Raw genomic sequence first — 16926 nt, 5'->3', positions numbered from 1 at the left:
TGGTGGTGGGGATGGTGGTGGTGGTGGTGATGGTGGCTGCATTTAGCATACCGCTACTCTGTGCTAGGTACTTGCACACTTGGCTCTAACCCTTATCGCGGCAATGCAAATTGGGTAGCAGCATCTTCCTTTGCAAGAGAAAACACTGAGTGATTTAGGGACAGCCACATATGTGTGGCAGAGCTCAGGTAACATGCTGTGATAGCCACTCATCAGATTCCAGTGAAGAGACCTGGAGGCAGTGGGCATGAGAACCCCTGGTAAACAGCACAGCAGTCACTCAAGGTTGGCAGCCTCTGGTCAAGGTGGCCCAGTCTTAGTGCTGCTCTTGGCAGCAAGGGTTTCCTGGGAGGGACAGTCCCCTGGCCTCCCTGCCCTCCCACCCCCACCGCAAAGCCACACCAGAGGCCTCCTCTCTCTCAGGCTCAGTGTGCTGCGGAGGGGCCATGTTCCCCCATCCCCTTGGCAACCAGTCACCAGGCCTGGTGTTGGTTTGGGTTTTCCTAATTGAGGTTATGGGATCCTTCTGGTTGTGGCTGAGGTTTTTCTGCCTTGGAAGCCCGACTGCGGTGTGGCCGTGAGGTGGGGCCTGGAGGTGCTGGGTCCTGCCCGCAGGCCACAGGCCGCACATGCTGGGCCCCCTACCCCCACCCAACCCGGCTCTCCCTCCCACCACTTCAGCACCACACTTCCTTTGAAGAACATACTGGAGGTTTTAGATTCTTGTAGCTGACAGCGGTGGCACCACGAAACGTTCCGTGGTCAGGATCACCATGTGTCTTTGCCTCCCCACGTCCGGTCCCACGGAGGGTGGGGCTGGCCTCGGGGCCTGGGGCGTGGGACTGCACTGCTCCTGTGTGCCCGCTGTGGTTTTTGCCCACCCTCCTGGTGGAGTCCCTGTGAACAACAGAAGCCCCAGCGAAGCCACCAGGTTCAGCTCCCAGGCAGCTTAACACGCCCTGGAGAGATCTCCAGTCCCGCCCTGTCCTCCTTGTTTCCCTGAGTTTGGGCAGGGTGCTCCCAGGCCTGGCTGCACCTGCACCAGTGTCAGCCTTTTGAACAGAGCCTGGGGCTTCATCCTGCCTTCTGAGCCTACCCCTGGGTCTCTGCAGCGGCAGGAAGGGTTGATGCCCCTGAGTGGTGAAGATGGTGGAGGTGTCAGGCCACGGCAAGCCCCTCTCTGGGTGGGAAGAGGCTCTGTGACCCCAGCCCTGCCCTCCTCCCTCCCTTCCCACTCCCGGGGTCCTATGGCCAGCTAGGAAGGCGCTGGACACACTTGAAGACACCAGGGCTACCAGGTGCTTCCTGCCCCAAGGACCCGTGGACTCACCCAACATGAATGGCACAGTTCCTATCACAGGAGATTTGGGGCCAGAGGTGCCTTGGGCAGCCCCTTGCGTTGTGTTTGCTTCCAAACATTTCCGTCTGCGAGTAGTTCTGGGGCGTCTCCACTTGGCACCACCAGATCCTGACCTCCCAGCTCCAGCATTTTGGGACAGCAGGGTAACAGAGGAGTGGGGGGAGGGGAGGATGGAGGAGGAGTCGCCTGGATTCAGGGGGCATCCAGGAAACTTCACAGAGGAGGGTGCCCTGAGGCAGAGACCCTGTGAGTACTGGATATCTCAAGAAAGTGAGGCTTACAAAAACAGAAGGAAGCTCCTGGCCCTGTGTTCTCAAGCTCCATCCCCCTTGCCCCACCTGCCTGATTAGCTCTCTTTTAATCTGTGCCTATGGGATCTTAAAGAAAAACTCTTGAAAAAAAGGATTCTGTTGCCCTGGCCTGGTACTGCCCCCTGTCCTCCCCCTCCTATCCCAGGTAAGGAAACTGAGGCCAGAGGGGTGGGCCCATCTCCCTTTCACAGTCGTTTCCAAGTGCATCGTGCCAGAGAAAGTCCCCTGCAGGCTGAGGTCACCTCAAGTACATTTGGCTGGAGTCATGTCCCTTTTGAAAAGGCTTGAGTCACTCAGTGACGCAGTCCGGAACGGCCCTATAAGTGGGATCTTGCCTTGTTTGGAACTGCAAGAAAAGAGACTCTGAACCAGTGGGATGCCACACACCCTCCTCATTAGCTTCAGCGGCGGGTGCCACTCTGGCGGTGGCAGAGCCCAGGCAGATGGGACAGAAGTGTTGGTGGCAGGGCGGGCAGGTGTAGGAAGGAGCAGACACAGGGGTCCCCTGCCCCGTGAGGAAAACTGGCCTCCTCCTCCGCGTCGCCCGTGGCCTCTGAGAACACCCACGGCCTCCCCGTGGCGATATTTTCTGGAAAACCAGCCCTGCTGGCAGCGCTGTGGAAACTGAGTCCTAAAAGCTCACCTGGGTAGAAAGGAATTGAACAGACTCTTTAGCTGCACAGACGTCACGGGCAGAATTGTCACCGTGCCTTCCACTTGACTGTCTGGAGTGGCTGAGTCATCCGCCTCTGTGGCTGGGAACACAGAGCGATCCTTCCCACGTACAGTCACTAGGATGCTCGAGACCCTCCCAGGCCTTGACCAGATGTGCTGAGAGCAGCTCCTCCAGTTTTCATGGTTTTCACCCCCCAGCCCCCAGATGTGTATTCTCTAAAGACCTGCTTTGCAACACAAGTTGAATTTCTAACAGATTTGGTCCCTGACATTAGCATGACCTTTCCAAGCCTCCTGGCCCCTGGTGACCCACAAGCCATTCTGTGGAAGGAGCTCTAAGATGGCAAGAGGAAGAAGCCCTGCTGAGAATCCTGGGGCCCCTGTAGCCCGGGCGCCCTCCACCCCTTATCCTTGTGCCTTTCCAGCAGTGCTCTAAACTGTCTTGGCAGGGAGGGTGGCTGTTTCTGTGGTTTCGCCTGTGCTGCCTCTGGTTACTTCTGGCACCGCCTGGGGGGCCTTCTGCACCGAACGGGCGAAGCTCACTCAGCCCCTCTGTCTCGCCCCATCCACGATGGCCAGAACCTATCGGGTTGTTTCAGAGTCTAAGCTGACCCAGACATGTGGCCTGCCTGGAGAGAAAAGATGTGTTGGTCAATCAGACCATCAGATTTGCTCCTTGGGACTTTAGACTCAGGATTCTGGCCGATGGGCAGGGAGGGGGCTTTGGGGCCTGCCGGCTGCAACACGGTTCTGATACGGACTACCCGGAGTGAGCAGATTTCACAGAGGAAGCGCAGTCCCCACAAGACCACCCTCACTTCAGACTCCAGCCGCCAGTGTGGGGGTCCCCAGGCCACATATACTTCTGACTAATTGGCTACAAATTTGGGGATTCCCCCAACCCCTCTCAGGTTTGATGATTCACTAGGACAATTCGCAGAGCTCCGGAGAGCGCTACATTTACAATTTTATTAGAGTGAAAAGGTACAGATCTGAAGCAGTGGGAGGGGGAGATGCACAGGGCAAGGTCTGCGAGGGACACGTCACCCGCCCGGCACCAGTGTATGAGCACCAACCAGGAAGTTCACCCAAGCCCGGTGCCCAGAGGTTTTATTGGGCTTTCATCACTTAGGCGTTGATTGATTCAATCATTAGCCACATGGTTGAACTCAGTCTCCAGCCCCTTTCCCCTCCCTGAGGTTTGGACACCATCATTTGGCTCTAAGCCCCAAGCCTCTAAGCCCATGGTTGGGCATTCTGGCATGGCCAGCCCCAGCCTGAGTTGTCTCGTTAGCACAAGCTCAGGTATGGTTCCACCATGAATAAAACCCACACCCTCATCACTCGGAAAATTCCCAGGACTGGGAGGTCACCTCCCTGGAACCAGGGACAAAGTCAGTTTCTTCATTGTGCAACCAGTTGGGTTCCATGCAAAGAGGTGAGTAAGCCTGGCGCTGTCTGCAGAGAGGCACATGGCGGAGTGAGAGGCAGAGACACCCCGGCCCCAGGTTCTCCATGTGTCCACGGCCTCCCTGTTCCCACAAACCCAGCTGCTCTTGGCTGCCTCTCCTTGGATCCCTAGAGGCTCCCGTGATCCTGGTAATAATCCCCGTCTTGGTGGGTCAGCTTGAATGAGTCTCTCTTCCTGCTCATCTTGGCTGGAACCGCACTCACCAACATGATTTTCTAATTTGAGTCAACAAGTCTGTCGTGGAGGATGTGGTCCATGGGAAAACCGGCCTCCACTTCCTCGGGGCCGACAAAATGCATCAGGTCCTCTACGGATCCCAGTGTGCCTGTCTCCAGGGGTGGATGCTCTCTTCTCTGGGATCCATAGAACAATAAAGTCCAGGAGCCGTCAGAATGAATGTGGCGCCCAGGAAGTAGATGGTGTGTGTGCTCTTGATTGGGGCGGAGTCAGTCTTGCCTGCTCCTTAGGGAGCCAGACCGGGGCCTGGTGCCAAGAGTGGCACGTCCCTGAGGCTGTGTCACCAACCTGCCCCCACATGGCCACTGTGAGCTTCTCTCCAGAGTCTCCCTCTGGATTCCTGGAAACAGTTGGGTCTGCATCCAGTTTGCCCTCCTACCCTGGTGAGTGTCCGGGTAAGTGGCTTTGTGGGCATCGTGTGAGAAGAACGCTCGAGTCAGGCAGGGGACAGGGACCTGAGTTCTTGTCAGAGTCAGACCCCAGGGTCACCGAATTTGTCCAAACCGCTGTGTGTTTCTTCAGATCCTTTTTAGAAGCAGGCAGGGCAGAAGTAATAAGTCCGAGAGAGAAATTCCCAGGAAGAGTGGTCCCATTGTCCCATTTTCCATGCGATGCTCAAGGGCTTTCTCAGACTTGACTGTGCGTCAGAATCACCTGGAAGGCTCATTAAACCAGACCACTGGGCCCCCTCCCAGACTTTCTGACTCAGTAGATCTAAGGTGGGGCCCAAGATTTTGCATTTCCCCAGTGATGCTGGTGCAGCTGGTCCAAGGACCACACTGGGAACCACTGATTCAAGGGTGTGAAGGAAGGTCTTTCCGACAAATGCCGAGTCTTCGTCAGCTTTTCCCCAAGGAACCTTTCTCTGGCCAATTGCTCATTTGTCACCAGGGAAGAAGAGAACGTTAGACTAGGAGTCAGGATGCCTGGGTCCTGGTTCAGATGTGAAAACAAACTGCCCGAGTGATTTGAGGCAAGGTTCTTGCCTTTCTGAGACTATTTCTTCACCTGTCAAATGGGTCCAATAAGAGGACCTACCTCGTGTGGTTGATGTGAGGATTAAATGAGAGGATGTCTTAACAAACAGCTCCCTGACTCTGGGAGTACAGGAAATGCCACATTTCTTTTACTTCCAAATCAATACACTGTAAGATTGATGAGAAGTTCAAGGTCAATTGTTTTGCAAAGGTCTGTCCCACCCTCTTCCAAGAATAGCACAAGAAGCCCTAGGACTTGAAGGAGTCCCCAGAATAAGACCTTACACCATTGGGGTCACTGCTGTTGCCGATTTTGTCAGTGTCCTTTGGAGGAGGGGTCTCTGCGGCAGCTCCCCTGTACCAGGCTGGTCCTGGGTCCCTCACGGCTCAGAGTGGGATCCAGCAGGGGCACAGGCCTCCCCACCATCCTGTCTGCCTCTCCTTCTCATTTCAGTTCTCAGCCTTCAAAGCACGAACACCTCCCTGGAAAACAGTAAAAGCAACAAGAATAACAGCCAGTTTCTTCCCCCACATTGCCAGTTTTCTCATGACAGTTTTTTGGCGTGATCCTTTCATTCTTCCCTGGGGGCATCCACGGGGGCAAAAGAAATGCCAATTATTTCTCAGGAGCTCAGCCTGTTATGAGCTCTTGGCCCAAGCTTGAGACCGGGTAGCTCTTTCTTACTGTGCTTTTTTCCCCAAGTCCTGTGCTCCACCCCCGCTAGGACTTGCCCTCCTGCTGGCCGCTCTCCCTCCTCCTGCCCTGCCACCCCTTATCACACTTCCCTGGGCCCATCCGGGGTGCACCTGCACCAGGCCATTGCTGGCAGCCAAGGAGGACCTTGGGGGCTGGAGAAAGAAGTGATTTGATAAGCAACTTCCTGCCTGGAGGAAGGAAGGAAGGAAGTACTCCTGGGGAACACTGCATCTTCCTGTCGCCCACCTTTCTCCAGGTTTTGCTTGGCCTCTTGTCCACCCAGGAGAGAGACCTGCCGCGCTGGTCCTTTGGTGTTTTCCCCAGAGCCATGAGTGGGTAGTGTTCCGCCTGTGTCCCCAAGCCCGACATCTTGTTCTCTTCTCCTCCTGTCTGGCTCCCAGCCTGTGTTGCTGGCATCCCCTCCCTGGCTGGAGCCCCCTTCCTCCATGCAGCCCCCCACCTGCCTGGCCACACCCCCAGTAGTTTTGCTCAGCTCTGCTCTTTGAAGCATGGAATGAGCTGAGTGTCCATGCACGTAGGCACTTTGTCCTCTTGGCCACCTAATTTCCAGCACGTGGAAGGTAAACTGTGAGCAGCGGTAGGCTGGTTGGTAAAGAAAATAAAGGCCAAGGACGCTCAAGACAGGAAGTGGCTGTGAGTCATTGTGGGTTGGAGAAGATATGTGCTCCTATTTGCATGTGTGGTTCATTCATTGACCTCATTAACTTCTCTCCCTGAGCCTCAGGTTTCTCATCTGTGAAATGGGGCTAGTACTGCCTTAAAGAGGACCAACAAGTAGCATCTGGTCCACTGCTAAGCAAATATTCACTTAATCAACGTAACAAAAGCTTGCAGTTGTCCAGGCCAGTTGTGTTAGCTGCTCCACCCTCTGGAAGGATGTGGAGCCGGTCTGGGCTGAGCTGGGAGAGGGTTGTGGGCCAGGTGAGGGATCTGCCTCTCAGGGGCAGCCCTGGAAGGGGCATTAGGTTGGGGGCTTGAAGAAGGAGCAGGACTTCAGCAGGCAGAAGGGTCATTTCTAGAGGTCAGAAGTCTGACTTGAGTCTCACTCGGTTAAAACTAGGCGTTGGCAGGGCTCTTTTCTTTCTGGGGTCTCTAGGGGAGAATTTGTGTTCTAGTTTCTGGAGGCTGCCTGCATTCCTTGGCTTGCGGCCCCTTCCTTCTTCAAAGCCACCAACAGCTGGCCTAGTCTTTCTCACATCACATCACTCTGAGCTGACTCTCCCGCCTCTGCTTCCATAGTTAAGGACTCGGGTTACATCGGGTCCACCTAGATCATCCAGGATAATGTCCCTATTGTTGTCTTTAATCCCATCTGCAACCTTAATTCCCTTTGCCACATAACCTAACATATTCACAGGTGCCAGGGATTAAGGGATACTTTGGGGGAGCATTGTTTTACCTGCGTAGTCCCTGCCCTGTTTTGGGGGCTGAGGAAGTGAGAAGGAGGAAGAAGGAAGCCCCCAGGTGGCTGTGCGGTACCCACCCACCCTTCATATCTGCAGCCTCTGTGTCACATCCTTCAGGTGGCCTTGACTCACCTTTCCCACCTCCCCACTACCACCACTGTTGCTCCATGACTAGTCTGTCTCTCCCAAACCCCGCACTTCTCCTGAGTGTTGGTCAAAATGGTCATTAAATAAAGCAGCGTTTCTCCCCTTCAGCACTGTTGACACTTTGAGCACACTATTCTCTGTTGTGGGCAGCTGTCCTGCGCATTGTGCAGGGTTTAACCGTATCTCTGGCCTCTATCTGCTAGATGCTGGTAGCACCCTTATCCAGCTGTGACAACCCCAGATATCTCTAGACACTGCCGGATGTCCCCTGGAGGACAAATTGCTCGGGTTGAGAACCACTGACATCAGAACCACTGTCTTCCTTGCTAGGTCGGGCATGCCAAGAAGGAAGCCCCAAGAGGGTGACACTCCATCCATCTAGCCTGTCCCCACGTCCCCAGCACATAGTGCTTGGCATTTACTAGATGCTCAACACATATTGGTTGAATGAATTAATGAATCTGTGTTTTCTGTATTTAGAAGGTTTTTTGGTGTTAATTTTCTTAATGGATAAATTAATCTTTGAAAAACTCTGTGTGTGTGTGTATAAAATAGACTCCTGTTTCCATAGACTGGCGACCTAAGAATCGCTTGGGGAGCCCTTTAAGTAGCCCCATTCCTGGGTTCTGATCACAGAGAGTTGGGGCTCAGGCTGATGGGGTGCAGCCTGGGAGTCCGTGTTGTCAAGAGAGCTTCACCAGTTCCTCACAAAGATAAACATAGAATTACCACATGGGCACTTCCCTGATGGCACAGTGGTTAAGAATCCGCTTGCCAGTGCAGGGGACACGGGTTCAGTCCCTGCTCCAGGAAGATCCCACATGCCGCGGAGCAGCTAAGCCCGTGCACCACAACTACCAGGCCTGTGCTCTAGAGGCCACGAGCCACAACTACTTAAGCCCATGTGCCTAGAGCCCATGCTCCGTAACAAGAGAAGCCACTGCAGTGAGAAGCCCATGCGCAGCAAAGACCCAATGCAGCCAATAAATAAATAGATAGATAAAAATAAATTAAAAACAAAAAAGAATTAGCTATGCTCCAGCAATTCTGCTCCTAGGCATATACCCAAAGGAATTGAAAGCAGGGACTCAGATATTCAGAGCAACACTGTTCACAATAGCCAAAAGGTGGAAACAACCCAAATGTCAACAGACAAATGGATGAACAAGATGTGGTGTATACACACAATGGAGTATTAGCCTTAAAATGCAGTGAAACGTGAAACATGCTACAGCATGGATGAACCTTGAAGACACCATGCTAAGTGAAATCAGCCAGTCACAAAAGAGCACATCTTCTATGATGTCACTCATGCAAGAATAGTCAGATCAGAGAGACAGAAAGTAGAATGGTGGTTGCCAGGGGAGTGGGAGCTGGTGTTTGATGGGTACGGTTTCCGTTTGGGATGATGAAAAAGTTCTGGAGATGGGTGGTGGTGATGGTTGCACAACGATGTGAATGTACTTAATGCCACTGAATTGTATACCTACAGATGGTTTAAACGGTACATTTTCTGTTTTGTGTATTTTACTACACACACAAAAGTGCTTAATCCCAGCCAGATCTGGGAACGAATCGTGTGGGAGGGAATGGGGGACTAGATGAGTTCTAATGGCCCTTTCAGGCCTTGGAGCCAGAGCTGACTGGGATGGGAGCGTCGGACTTGGCTGATTTCTCCAGAGGGCGGCCCTGCCCTGGGGGATGCGCATAACCAACCTCTACAGGGGCCGGGCCGGCCACCAAGTGGGGGCCACGTGTCCTGTCCACAGGGGCCGCCGCTGCCCACCCCCAGCTGATCCTCGCCATGCTGGGTGCCTGGTTATGGAAGAAAACTCCCAAATCTGGATTCATACACAAAATCTCCATGTTTAAGTCTTGACACCTGGTTCAGTGCAGAGGCAAACAAACCAACAAGCCACATGTGGGTCAAACAGGCCTTGGGCCTGGGGTGATGTCTTTTCTCAGAGGTTTGGGCCTCAGCTGGAGAGATCCAAGTGCTGTTTCCTCCAAGCAGGTGCTGGATCACTTCTGTGGTCCGATGCCCGTTTTCTCTTTGATCCCTGGGAGTTTCCTTTGCTTTCTTTTTTTTTTAATTAATTAATTAATTAATTTTATTGGCTGTGTTGGGTCTTCTTTGCTGTGTGCGGGCTTTCTTTTTAGTTGCGGGGAGTGGGGGCTACTCTTCGTTGTGGTGCGCGGGCTCCTCATTGCTGTGGCTTCTCGTTGCAGAGCACAGGCTCTAGGCGCGTGGGCTTCAGTAGTTGCAGCACATGGGCTCAATAGTTGTGGCTCACGGGCTCTAAAGCGCAGGCTCAATAGTTGTGGCGCACGGGCTTAGTTGCTCCACAGCATGTGGGATCTTCCTGGAGCAGGGATTGAACCCCTGTCCCCTGCATTAGCAGGCGGATTCTCAACCACTGCACCACCTAGGAAGCCCTCCTTTGCTTTCAGTGCTCCCAAAAGGGAGCTTTATAGACAGAAGGGCGATCGTGAATGCCTAGGGTCTGGATTCTACTCAGGCTGGGGTCGTGGGCCTGCCACTTGTGAGCTGTGGGGCTGTAGGTGACTTGCTTCTTTCTTCCCTGTGCCTCGGTTTCCTTGTCTGTCAGGTGGGAATAGTACTAGTTCTGCCTGGGAGAGTTAGAGCGGGGGCTTAGGTCGCGGCCAGCGGAAGGGCTTTGCAGTGGGCACGCGGGCATGTGATGGTGTGTTGGTCCCAGCTGGAGCAAAGAGCACACGTGGAGTTGGACAGGCCATCAGCTGGTGACTTACACGACATCGGACATCTGTGTCTGCATCTGCGATGTGCCCAGTGAATTCCTCCTCTGAGAGTCACTCTGAGGATTAAGTAAGATGATGTTCAAACAGTGCCTGGCCACAGCATGAACTCCACACACATTTGTTTTGTTCCTTGGAGTCTGGGGCCTTTGATCTTTGTGGAGACTTGAGGGAGCTGGGGCTGGTTGGCCGGGCTGAAGACAGAACGAGCAGAGAGCCGGGAAGTGGACCGTGTCCTGTCCCTCTCCCGTCAGCTCCCTCTCCTCCTTCTGGGCCCCCCCGGGTGGGGTCCTGGTCCATCCTCAGAAGCCCACCTACTTGCTGCTCAGGAAGATGACCTCAGCTTTCCAGGGCAGTAGGATGAGTTGGGAATCTGCGTCTGTTGAGACCAGCCCTGTGCCAGCTCTGGAACACACACTGGGCCGGGGGAGGGTGGGGTGCCCAGAGCTGAGCTCCTCCGGCTTTCCAGGCTGGAGAAAGGGGCTTTACCCTGCCCAGACCCTCTCTGGGGGTCAAAGGCTGGGGGGGAGCAGCCCAGGGTGCCGAGGGCCTGCCCAAGATCCTGAGTCTTTAACCGGGCCCCAAAGTTCGCAGGTACTTGGGGTGTTGATCACATGACAGAGGATAAAAGGCCTTTAAAATCCTGAGACACTGAGAGGCCTAAAGGGCTATGTGACCTTTGGTGAGTGACTGACCACTGGAGCTTAAGGGCCACTCTGGGGGCAGGGGGCAGACGATGGCATCTCAGGTTCTTGGGGGTCCTGGCCACGTGACACAGAGGTGCCTCCAGATCCAGTTCCAAGAGGTGGTGGGCTCAGGGACACGTAGGCCGGAGTCGGCGCCTCCTCGCTGTTTGCACACCGGAGTGTTCTGACACCTGTCCACTGTGCACGGAGAAGGAGTGGCAGGGATGATGGGAACACCCGTGTGCACACCTTACTCAGCTCCCTGTGTTCACTGCATGTGCATGTTCATCATGTGTTTGTTACATGTGTTCATTGTGTTAGTATGTTTATCGTGTGTGCACATTCACTGTGTGTCCCTAGTGTGTGTGTGTGTTCATTACATGTGCACACTGGGCAGGACAGAGGCCCGACAGGGTCCTTCTGGAGTCCTTCCAGCCTTGAGAAATGCATCCTCTGAGACCCTGGGGTTTGTGAGGAGGGAGAAGAAGGGGGTACCCAGGACAAGTGGGAGTTGAAGTCCTTGTCCCCAACACCTGGCCTCCAGCTGGGGACGGGGACCCTCCCCAGGAAACAAGAGGACAGAATGAGGCGGTGAGGGGGCTGTACTCCACCCGTTTGTGAGTCCATTTCATCAGGATTTCCTGGGCCGACAGGCCTGGCCCCTGCTGTCAGATGGTTGTGGTTGCGGCTGGGGCCAACACCAGGCACCCAGCAGGGCTGCACAGCAGTGGGAGATGCCGAGCAAGTACAGGGTGCCCGGTGTGGGTGCGGGCGTGGGTGATGGGAAGGGCTGCCGCCGCTGCTGGGGACGAAGCCCAGGCCTGAGTGAGGCTGCAGGAGGAATGCAGGGGCTTGGTCACAGCTGGGGAGGGGGCGTGTCCCCGTCTCCCAGCGGGGAAGCTGTGCACAGGCTCCCTGGGATGGGACACAGGCTCTGGAGCCCGGACAACAGCAGCATCAGCTCCCTGTCTTTCTCCCCCATCTCTGCAGGGGGTGGAGGAAAGCGCAAAGGGAAAAGCAAGAAGTGGAAGGAAATCCTGAAGTTCCCTCACATTAGCCAGTGTGAAGACCTCCGAAGGACCATAGGTAAGGCGTACTGCCTCAGGGGTGCGTGGTGAGGGGCTGGGAGGGGAGCGAGGAGCCCGATAACTGCCGAACCATCTGTACGGTGAGTCAGATACACGTCGATTAATGCAGTAAAGTGATGTCGGATGGGAGCTCCAAGCTGATGCCTTTGCTAATTGACCTTAAGATGCAACCAACATTCATCGCGTGTTTGGTGTGTGCCGGGCAGGGTTATCTCCCAATTACCCTCTGAGACTGCTATTTTACTGCACTTTTCAGCTGGGGAAACCAAGGCACAGGTAATTGGCCCAAAGTAGCACGGCTTGTGGCGGGCGGTGGAGGTGGGCCAGCTTCACAGCAACTCTTAGCTCTCCACCCTTCTTTCCTGGGGCCCGTGGGGCCTGTCCTTTGGAAGCAGCCCCAGGCTTTGGGAGCTAAGAGTGGGCGTGAGCCTCTGGGCTCCCCTTTCCTGTTGCTGGGGATGTGGGTTCTCACCGAGGAGCTGCCCTGCTCAGTCCACAGCCCTGTCCTCTTTACCCAGCACCCACACGGCCAGTCATCTCCCACAGCAGAGGGGGCTTGTCTCCCAAGGGGCTGGCACAGCCCAGCACACCAAGGGGGGTCTGTCCCTGGCCCTGCTTAGGGCACAGCTGTGGTGAGGAGGCTGGGGGACTGACGAGGACTCTCTGTGCCAGTGGGGGTCCTGGCCCTTCTCCCCTGAGTGCCCCGGGGTGGGGCACACCCCCTTGCTGCATGAAACCATCCTGTCTGTTCCTAACTGCTGAGGTCGTGGACGTGCCAGACTCTTTTTATTATACTCAGATCCGTTGAGCGTGGATATAGGATGATGCTGTTACCCAGAACTCCACAGGCCCTGCTGCTCTTGGGACTTCTGCCCAGGGCTCTGGGTGACCTGCCCTGTGCCTGCTATGGAATGTGAGGCCACTCATGGCCGTTTAGCTTTTCTGAATGGCTTCGTGTGGCCTGGCCTTCACCAGCTTCCCAGCCAGGTGGGACTCACATGCCGTCCCAGGCCTGCTCAGTCCTTGCCCCAGGCCCCACCCTCCAGACGCTGGTTTGTGCTGTGACAGCAGGTGACGACCGCTTGCTCTGTGAGCCCCACGTACCCAGCATGGAGGAGGAGCTCCCTTAACTGGTGTTTATGAAATGAAAGGGAGCCACGTGCATCCCACGAAGGCAGGTGTGAGCAGGGAAGTAGGGTGCAAAGGCGTAGGGCAGTGTCCTCAAACCCACCTTCCATCCTTAAAACCTCAGGTTGGAGTCCCCACGGTGTTCTTGGGGCTGAGAGTGGAGTTTGCCTAAGAGACCAGGGCCTCTGGGTCCAGGCAGACTTGGGTTCAAACCCCGTCCTTTCCAGCCACCTGGCAAGCTACTTAATCTTGCTGAGCCTCGGTTTCCTCAGCTGAAAACAGTGCTCGTGAACCCAGTCCGATGAGACCAGGCGTGTGAAGGGCCTCCCTGGTGCCTGGGGCCACTCCTCTTAGCACTTGACTTTCTTTCTGGAATGCACAACAGCTCCCGTCTGCTGGGCCTCTCTTGTGTGGGGGATGTCCAAGTTCACCCTTGACCTGGAGGCACGTGCGTTGAGGGGTAGAGAAGATGAGCTCTTCTCCTGAGGCTGGGAGAATGTCGGGGAGGGTTCTGCCACTGACAACTCACAAGTAGCCTTCAGAGAGGGGAGAGGAAGGAGAGCTCCCCTGGAATTTGCTGTTACCTTTCCGGGGCCGTTTTTTCGTATTTTTTTTCAAGAACTTTTATTGAGATACAGTTAACATACCATAAACTGCGTATATTTAGAGTGTACAATTTGGTATTTTTTTTCTTACTAGTAATGTATATATGGTAATCTCAATCTCCCAACTCATTCCCCCCCAACCCTCCCCGCTCCTGGGGCTGTGTTGTTCTTTGTCCTGGAGAGGGTCGGGCCTAGGGGCGGGGATGGGTGGGGACCTCAGATGCCATGGTCTCCGCACACCCCTGGGGAGCCAACCCCTCTTCTCCATCCTCTTCGTCGGGTGAGCAAGTTCACCAGCTACCACATGTCTTTCCTGGATGCTGAGGCCAGCTTTTCCTCAACAGGCCCAAGGATGGCTCTCACTTAGCCTCGGAGCCAAAGGGCTGATCCAAGAGACCCTTCTGAGGTGTTGCTTTGGAAGACAGAGCTTGAAATAGAAGGAAAGGACCCTTCAAAGAGGGGAGCTGTGCAGAGAGGCGGGGTAACTGCGTGAGGGCCAGGCTCCTCTGGGAGGGGCCCTGTGGCGGCAGCCCATTTGCTTCTCTGCCTTTGGGTTAACTGCCCGCAGGTGGTGGTGCCAGGAATGGTCCACGGGGCCCAGCCAGGTCTGAAGGCCACTTCCTTAGAGAATTTAAATTAGCTCCCAGCCAGGGTCTTTGGAAGCATCCTGCCCTTTTGTCAGCACCCTCTCCACCTCCCACTCCTAGTTATTACTGGATGTCTGTTTGCCCCTCCAGTGTGAAAGTGTTTTCGAGAAGAATCGTTTAAATTCAGCACTGTATGCCCAGTGCTGCTTACAGGAGGTGCACGGTAGTTGGATGCATGCGTGAAGGAAAGAATGAATGAAGTGGTGTGAGGGCGTGAACACTGAACTTCTACAGTGTTTTAAATGAATGGAAGAGTACTGAGCATAACATGAGGAACATTTGTGTATCTGCCCTCTGGATTAAAGAAACTTGAACATTTTGCTTTATTTGACTCATGTGCCTCTTAAAAAAGGAAAACACAGTCATGAAATATAGGACTTCCTGTTCCAGACAACATGGAGTAGATCCGTTGTTTCCTATCCTCACTACCAAGGATAGTTGAGAGCTCTGGACATCACATATTAAACAAATAAAAGAAGATTCTGAAGAGTAGAGGGGGAGGCAGACTGGCTGGGACGTCAGGATGTGAGGAGTGACATGCCAGTGAGCTCCTGGCTTTTTTTTTTTTTTTTTTTTTTGCCTCCCTTAGAGCCCAGGGACCAGGTGCTGGAGAAACTCACCCCTTGGAAATGCCAATGGGTGCAAACATAAAAGATACCCTCCCCCCCCGCCAAACAAAACAAAACAAAACAAAACCAAACCCAAAAACCCAAACTATTTCTGTTCTCTCTAGCCAAAGGCCTGGGAAAGGGGCAGCTGAGCTGAGCTGAGCTGGCCCCTCCAGAACAGTCACACCTTGGCCACAGTTCACCCCAGCAGCGTGGGTGCCTTCCTTTCTCCGCCTTTCTTCTCACTTGCCCTACTGCCAGACTCAGAGACCCAGGGCTCCCTCCCTCTCCACGTCTCTCCTCTCTGACACGCAAATCCTGATGCTTGGGGATGAGTGAGATCTGCCGAGGTTCGTTCCTTGTCCCCGACTCGGAGTACCCTCCACTCTAGCCCTGCTCCCCGTGGGGCCTCCAGAAGTGCCCCAGGTGCCCCTCACCTTCCAGTTGGCCTGGCCCCACCCTCTTCACTTCCGGTTTGGGGGACCTCCCGCCTTCCCCCGGAGCCTAGGATTCGCCTCTGAGCTTTTCTCTGTCCGTGACCCCGCCCCCACGGGCCCCATCCCCATCTGTCCGTCTAGGTCCATAAACGGGCTTCTTGGCAGGGCCCACTCCCCTGGGAGGGTGAGAGAAACGTGCGCGCTGGCGTGTGAAAATGAATTCTTCTGTTCTCCTAGAGGGCATTGAAAAGACTCTGTGTGTGAGTGCAGTGTGAAGAGAGGCCGGGAAAACAGGAAGGCCGCCATAAACCGAGGGGCTGCAGCTCGCGGCGACGGGCCCCGGGCCTCGGGCCGTCCCGCGTGTTTACAGTCCGTCGCCCTGGTGTTTGCCCAGCCTCTGCTGGGGTCCTGCTGGAAGGCTTTCTTAAATAAAAATCTCATTTCTTTTCTAGACCAATACACAAACCAAACAGTGGCAAATGCTGCCTTTATTTTTCTTGTGGACACATGAGCTCACTTTCTGAAGCTCTTTGGGAGGATGTCCCGGGGCAGACTTTGGGCCAGGGTGACGAGGCCCTTGTGGGACCAGAGGGCCATGTGGGAAGGCTCTTGATCGGAGGGGTGGACGGAGACCACAAGGACCCCGTGGACTGGCCAGAACAGTGGTCTGTTACAGCCTCCAGCACTGCCCTGACAACTGCAGGCCATCTCCCCCTGCAGGCAGGGGGATTCTGAGAAATGAAAGCGGCACCCCGTGGGTCGCCTGCTGAAACCACTGCGGCATCTCCTTCTACGGGGAATAAAAGACAAACTTCTCACCGTGGGTTAGGAGCTCTTTGGCTGTTGCGTGAAGCCTAGGGATCCTTTCTCAGAATAATGCTTTTACATACAGAAAATAAAATACATAGGGTTGCAAAGGAAACCAGTTCTTTCCAGGTAGTTATCAGATATTATAAAATTTTATGGTCTTGAAGTCTATGTGCTTTTTTGTTAATACGTTAATAAGGCCCAGCAGCTGGTCTAATAGCTACTGTAATTTCAAATTAATGAGGAGCGTAAGTGATGTTTCCAGGTATCTGCAACGAAGGTGATATGAAGGGGTCTGAGACCTCACTGTTGACAGGTCCCAGACACTATTAAGGTCACTGTGGGTTGTTGTCGACATTCGTGACTCAAGGAAGTGCTCATTTCCAGTTGGAGGCTGGTGAAAAGAGAGGACATTTTTCTCCATCCAAGTTCATGGACCCCCTGAATGCTATCCATGGGCCTCTTGGCAGTGCCCTTCCTACCCTGCCCTGTGTGAGCCGCCCTCACCTTTGTCTCAGTCACTCTCTCCTCCTCCATTCACCCTGCTGGGCTGGTTGCCCCTTTGTTCCTTGACTACCCCAAGCTTGTCTCTAGCCTGGAGCCTTTGCCCCTGCTGTTCCCTCTGCCTGGAATGCTCTTCCCCACACTTTTTCCAGGGGGCCTTTAGGTCTCAATTCAGATATCACCTCCATAGAAAAGCCTTCCGAACCAGCCTTTAGAAAGGAACCATACTCTCCTTCTAATTGCTGTCTTTCACATAGTGCTGTTTATTAATGTTCTTGGCCTGCAACCCCAACTGCAGTCAACTTTTGTTTAGCTGCGGACCCGTGTGTTTTCTCT

General features: G+C 54.4%; 1 protein-coding gene across 5 annotated transcripts in view; it reads left to right on the top strand.

Moving 5' to 3' along the window:
• Window positions 1-16926, top strand: part of GRK5 (G protein-coupled receptor kinase 5) — a 217917-nt gene that overhangs the window by 88748 nt on the left and 112243 nt on the right. For 4 of the 5 annotated variants that reach the window (XM_057734474.1, XM_057734476.1, XM_057734473.1 and 1 more), the window contains one exon: window positions 11757-11852. The exons of the other annotated variant lie outside the window; for it this stretch is intronic. In XM_057734474.1, the coding sequence (XP_057590457.1) occupies window positions 11757-11852 (96 nt within the window). The remainder of the gene's footprint in view (window positions 1-11756; window positions 11853-16926) is intronic. 5 annotated transcript variants of the gene reach the window in all.

This window comes from Hippopotamus amphibius, chromosome 5 (assembly GCF_030028045.1).
Source record: "Hippopotamus amphibius kiboko isolate mHipAmp2 chromosome 5, mHipAmp2.hap2, whole genome shotgun sequence".
In the NCBI taxonomy this organism is placed as follows: Eukaryota; Metazoa; Chordata; class Mammalia; order Artiodactyla; family Hippopotamidae; genus Hippopotamus; species Hippopotamus amphibius.
This window is presented reverse-complemented; position numbering and strand designations above follow the sequence as displayed.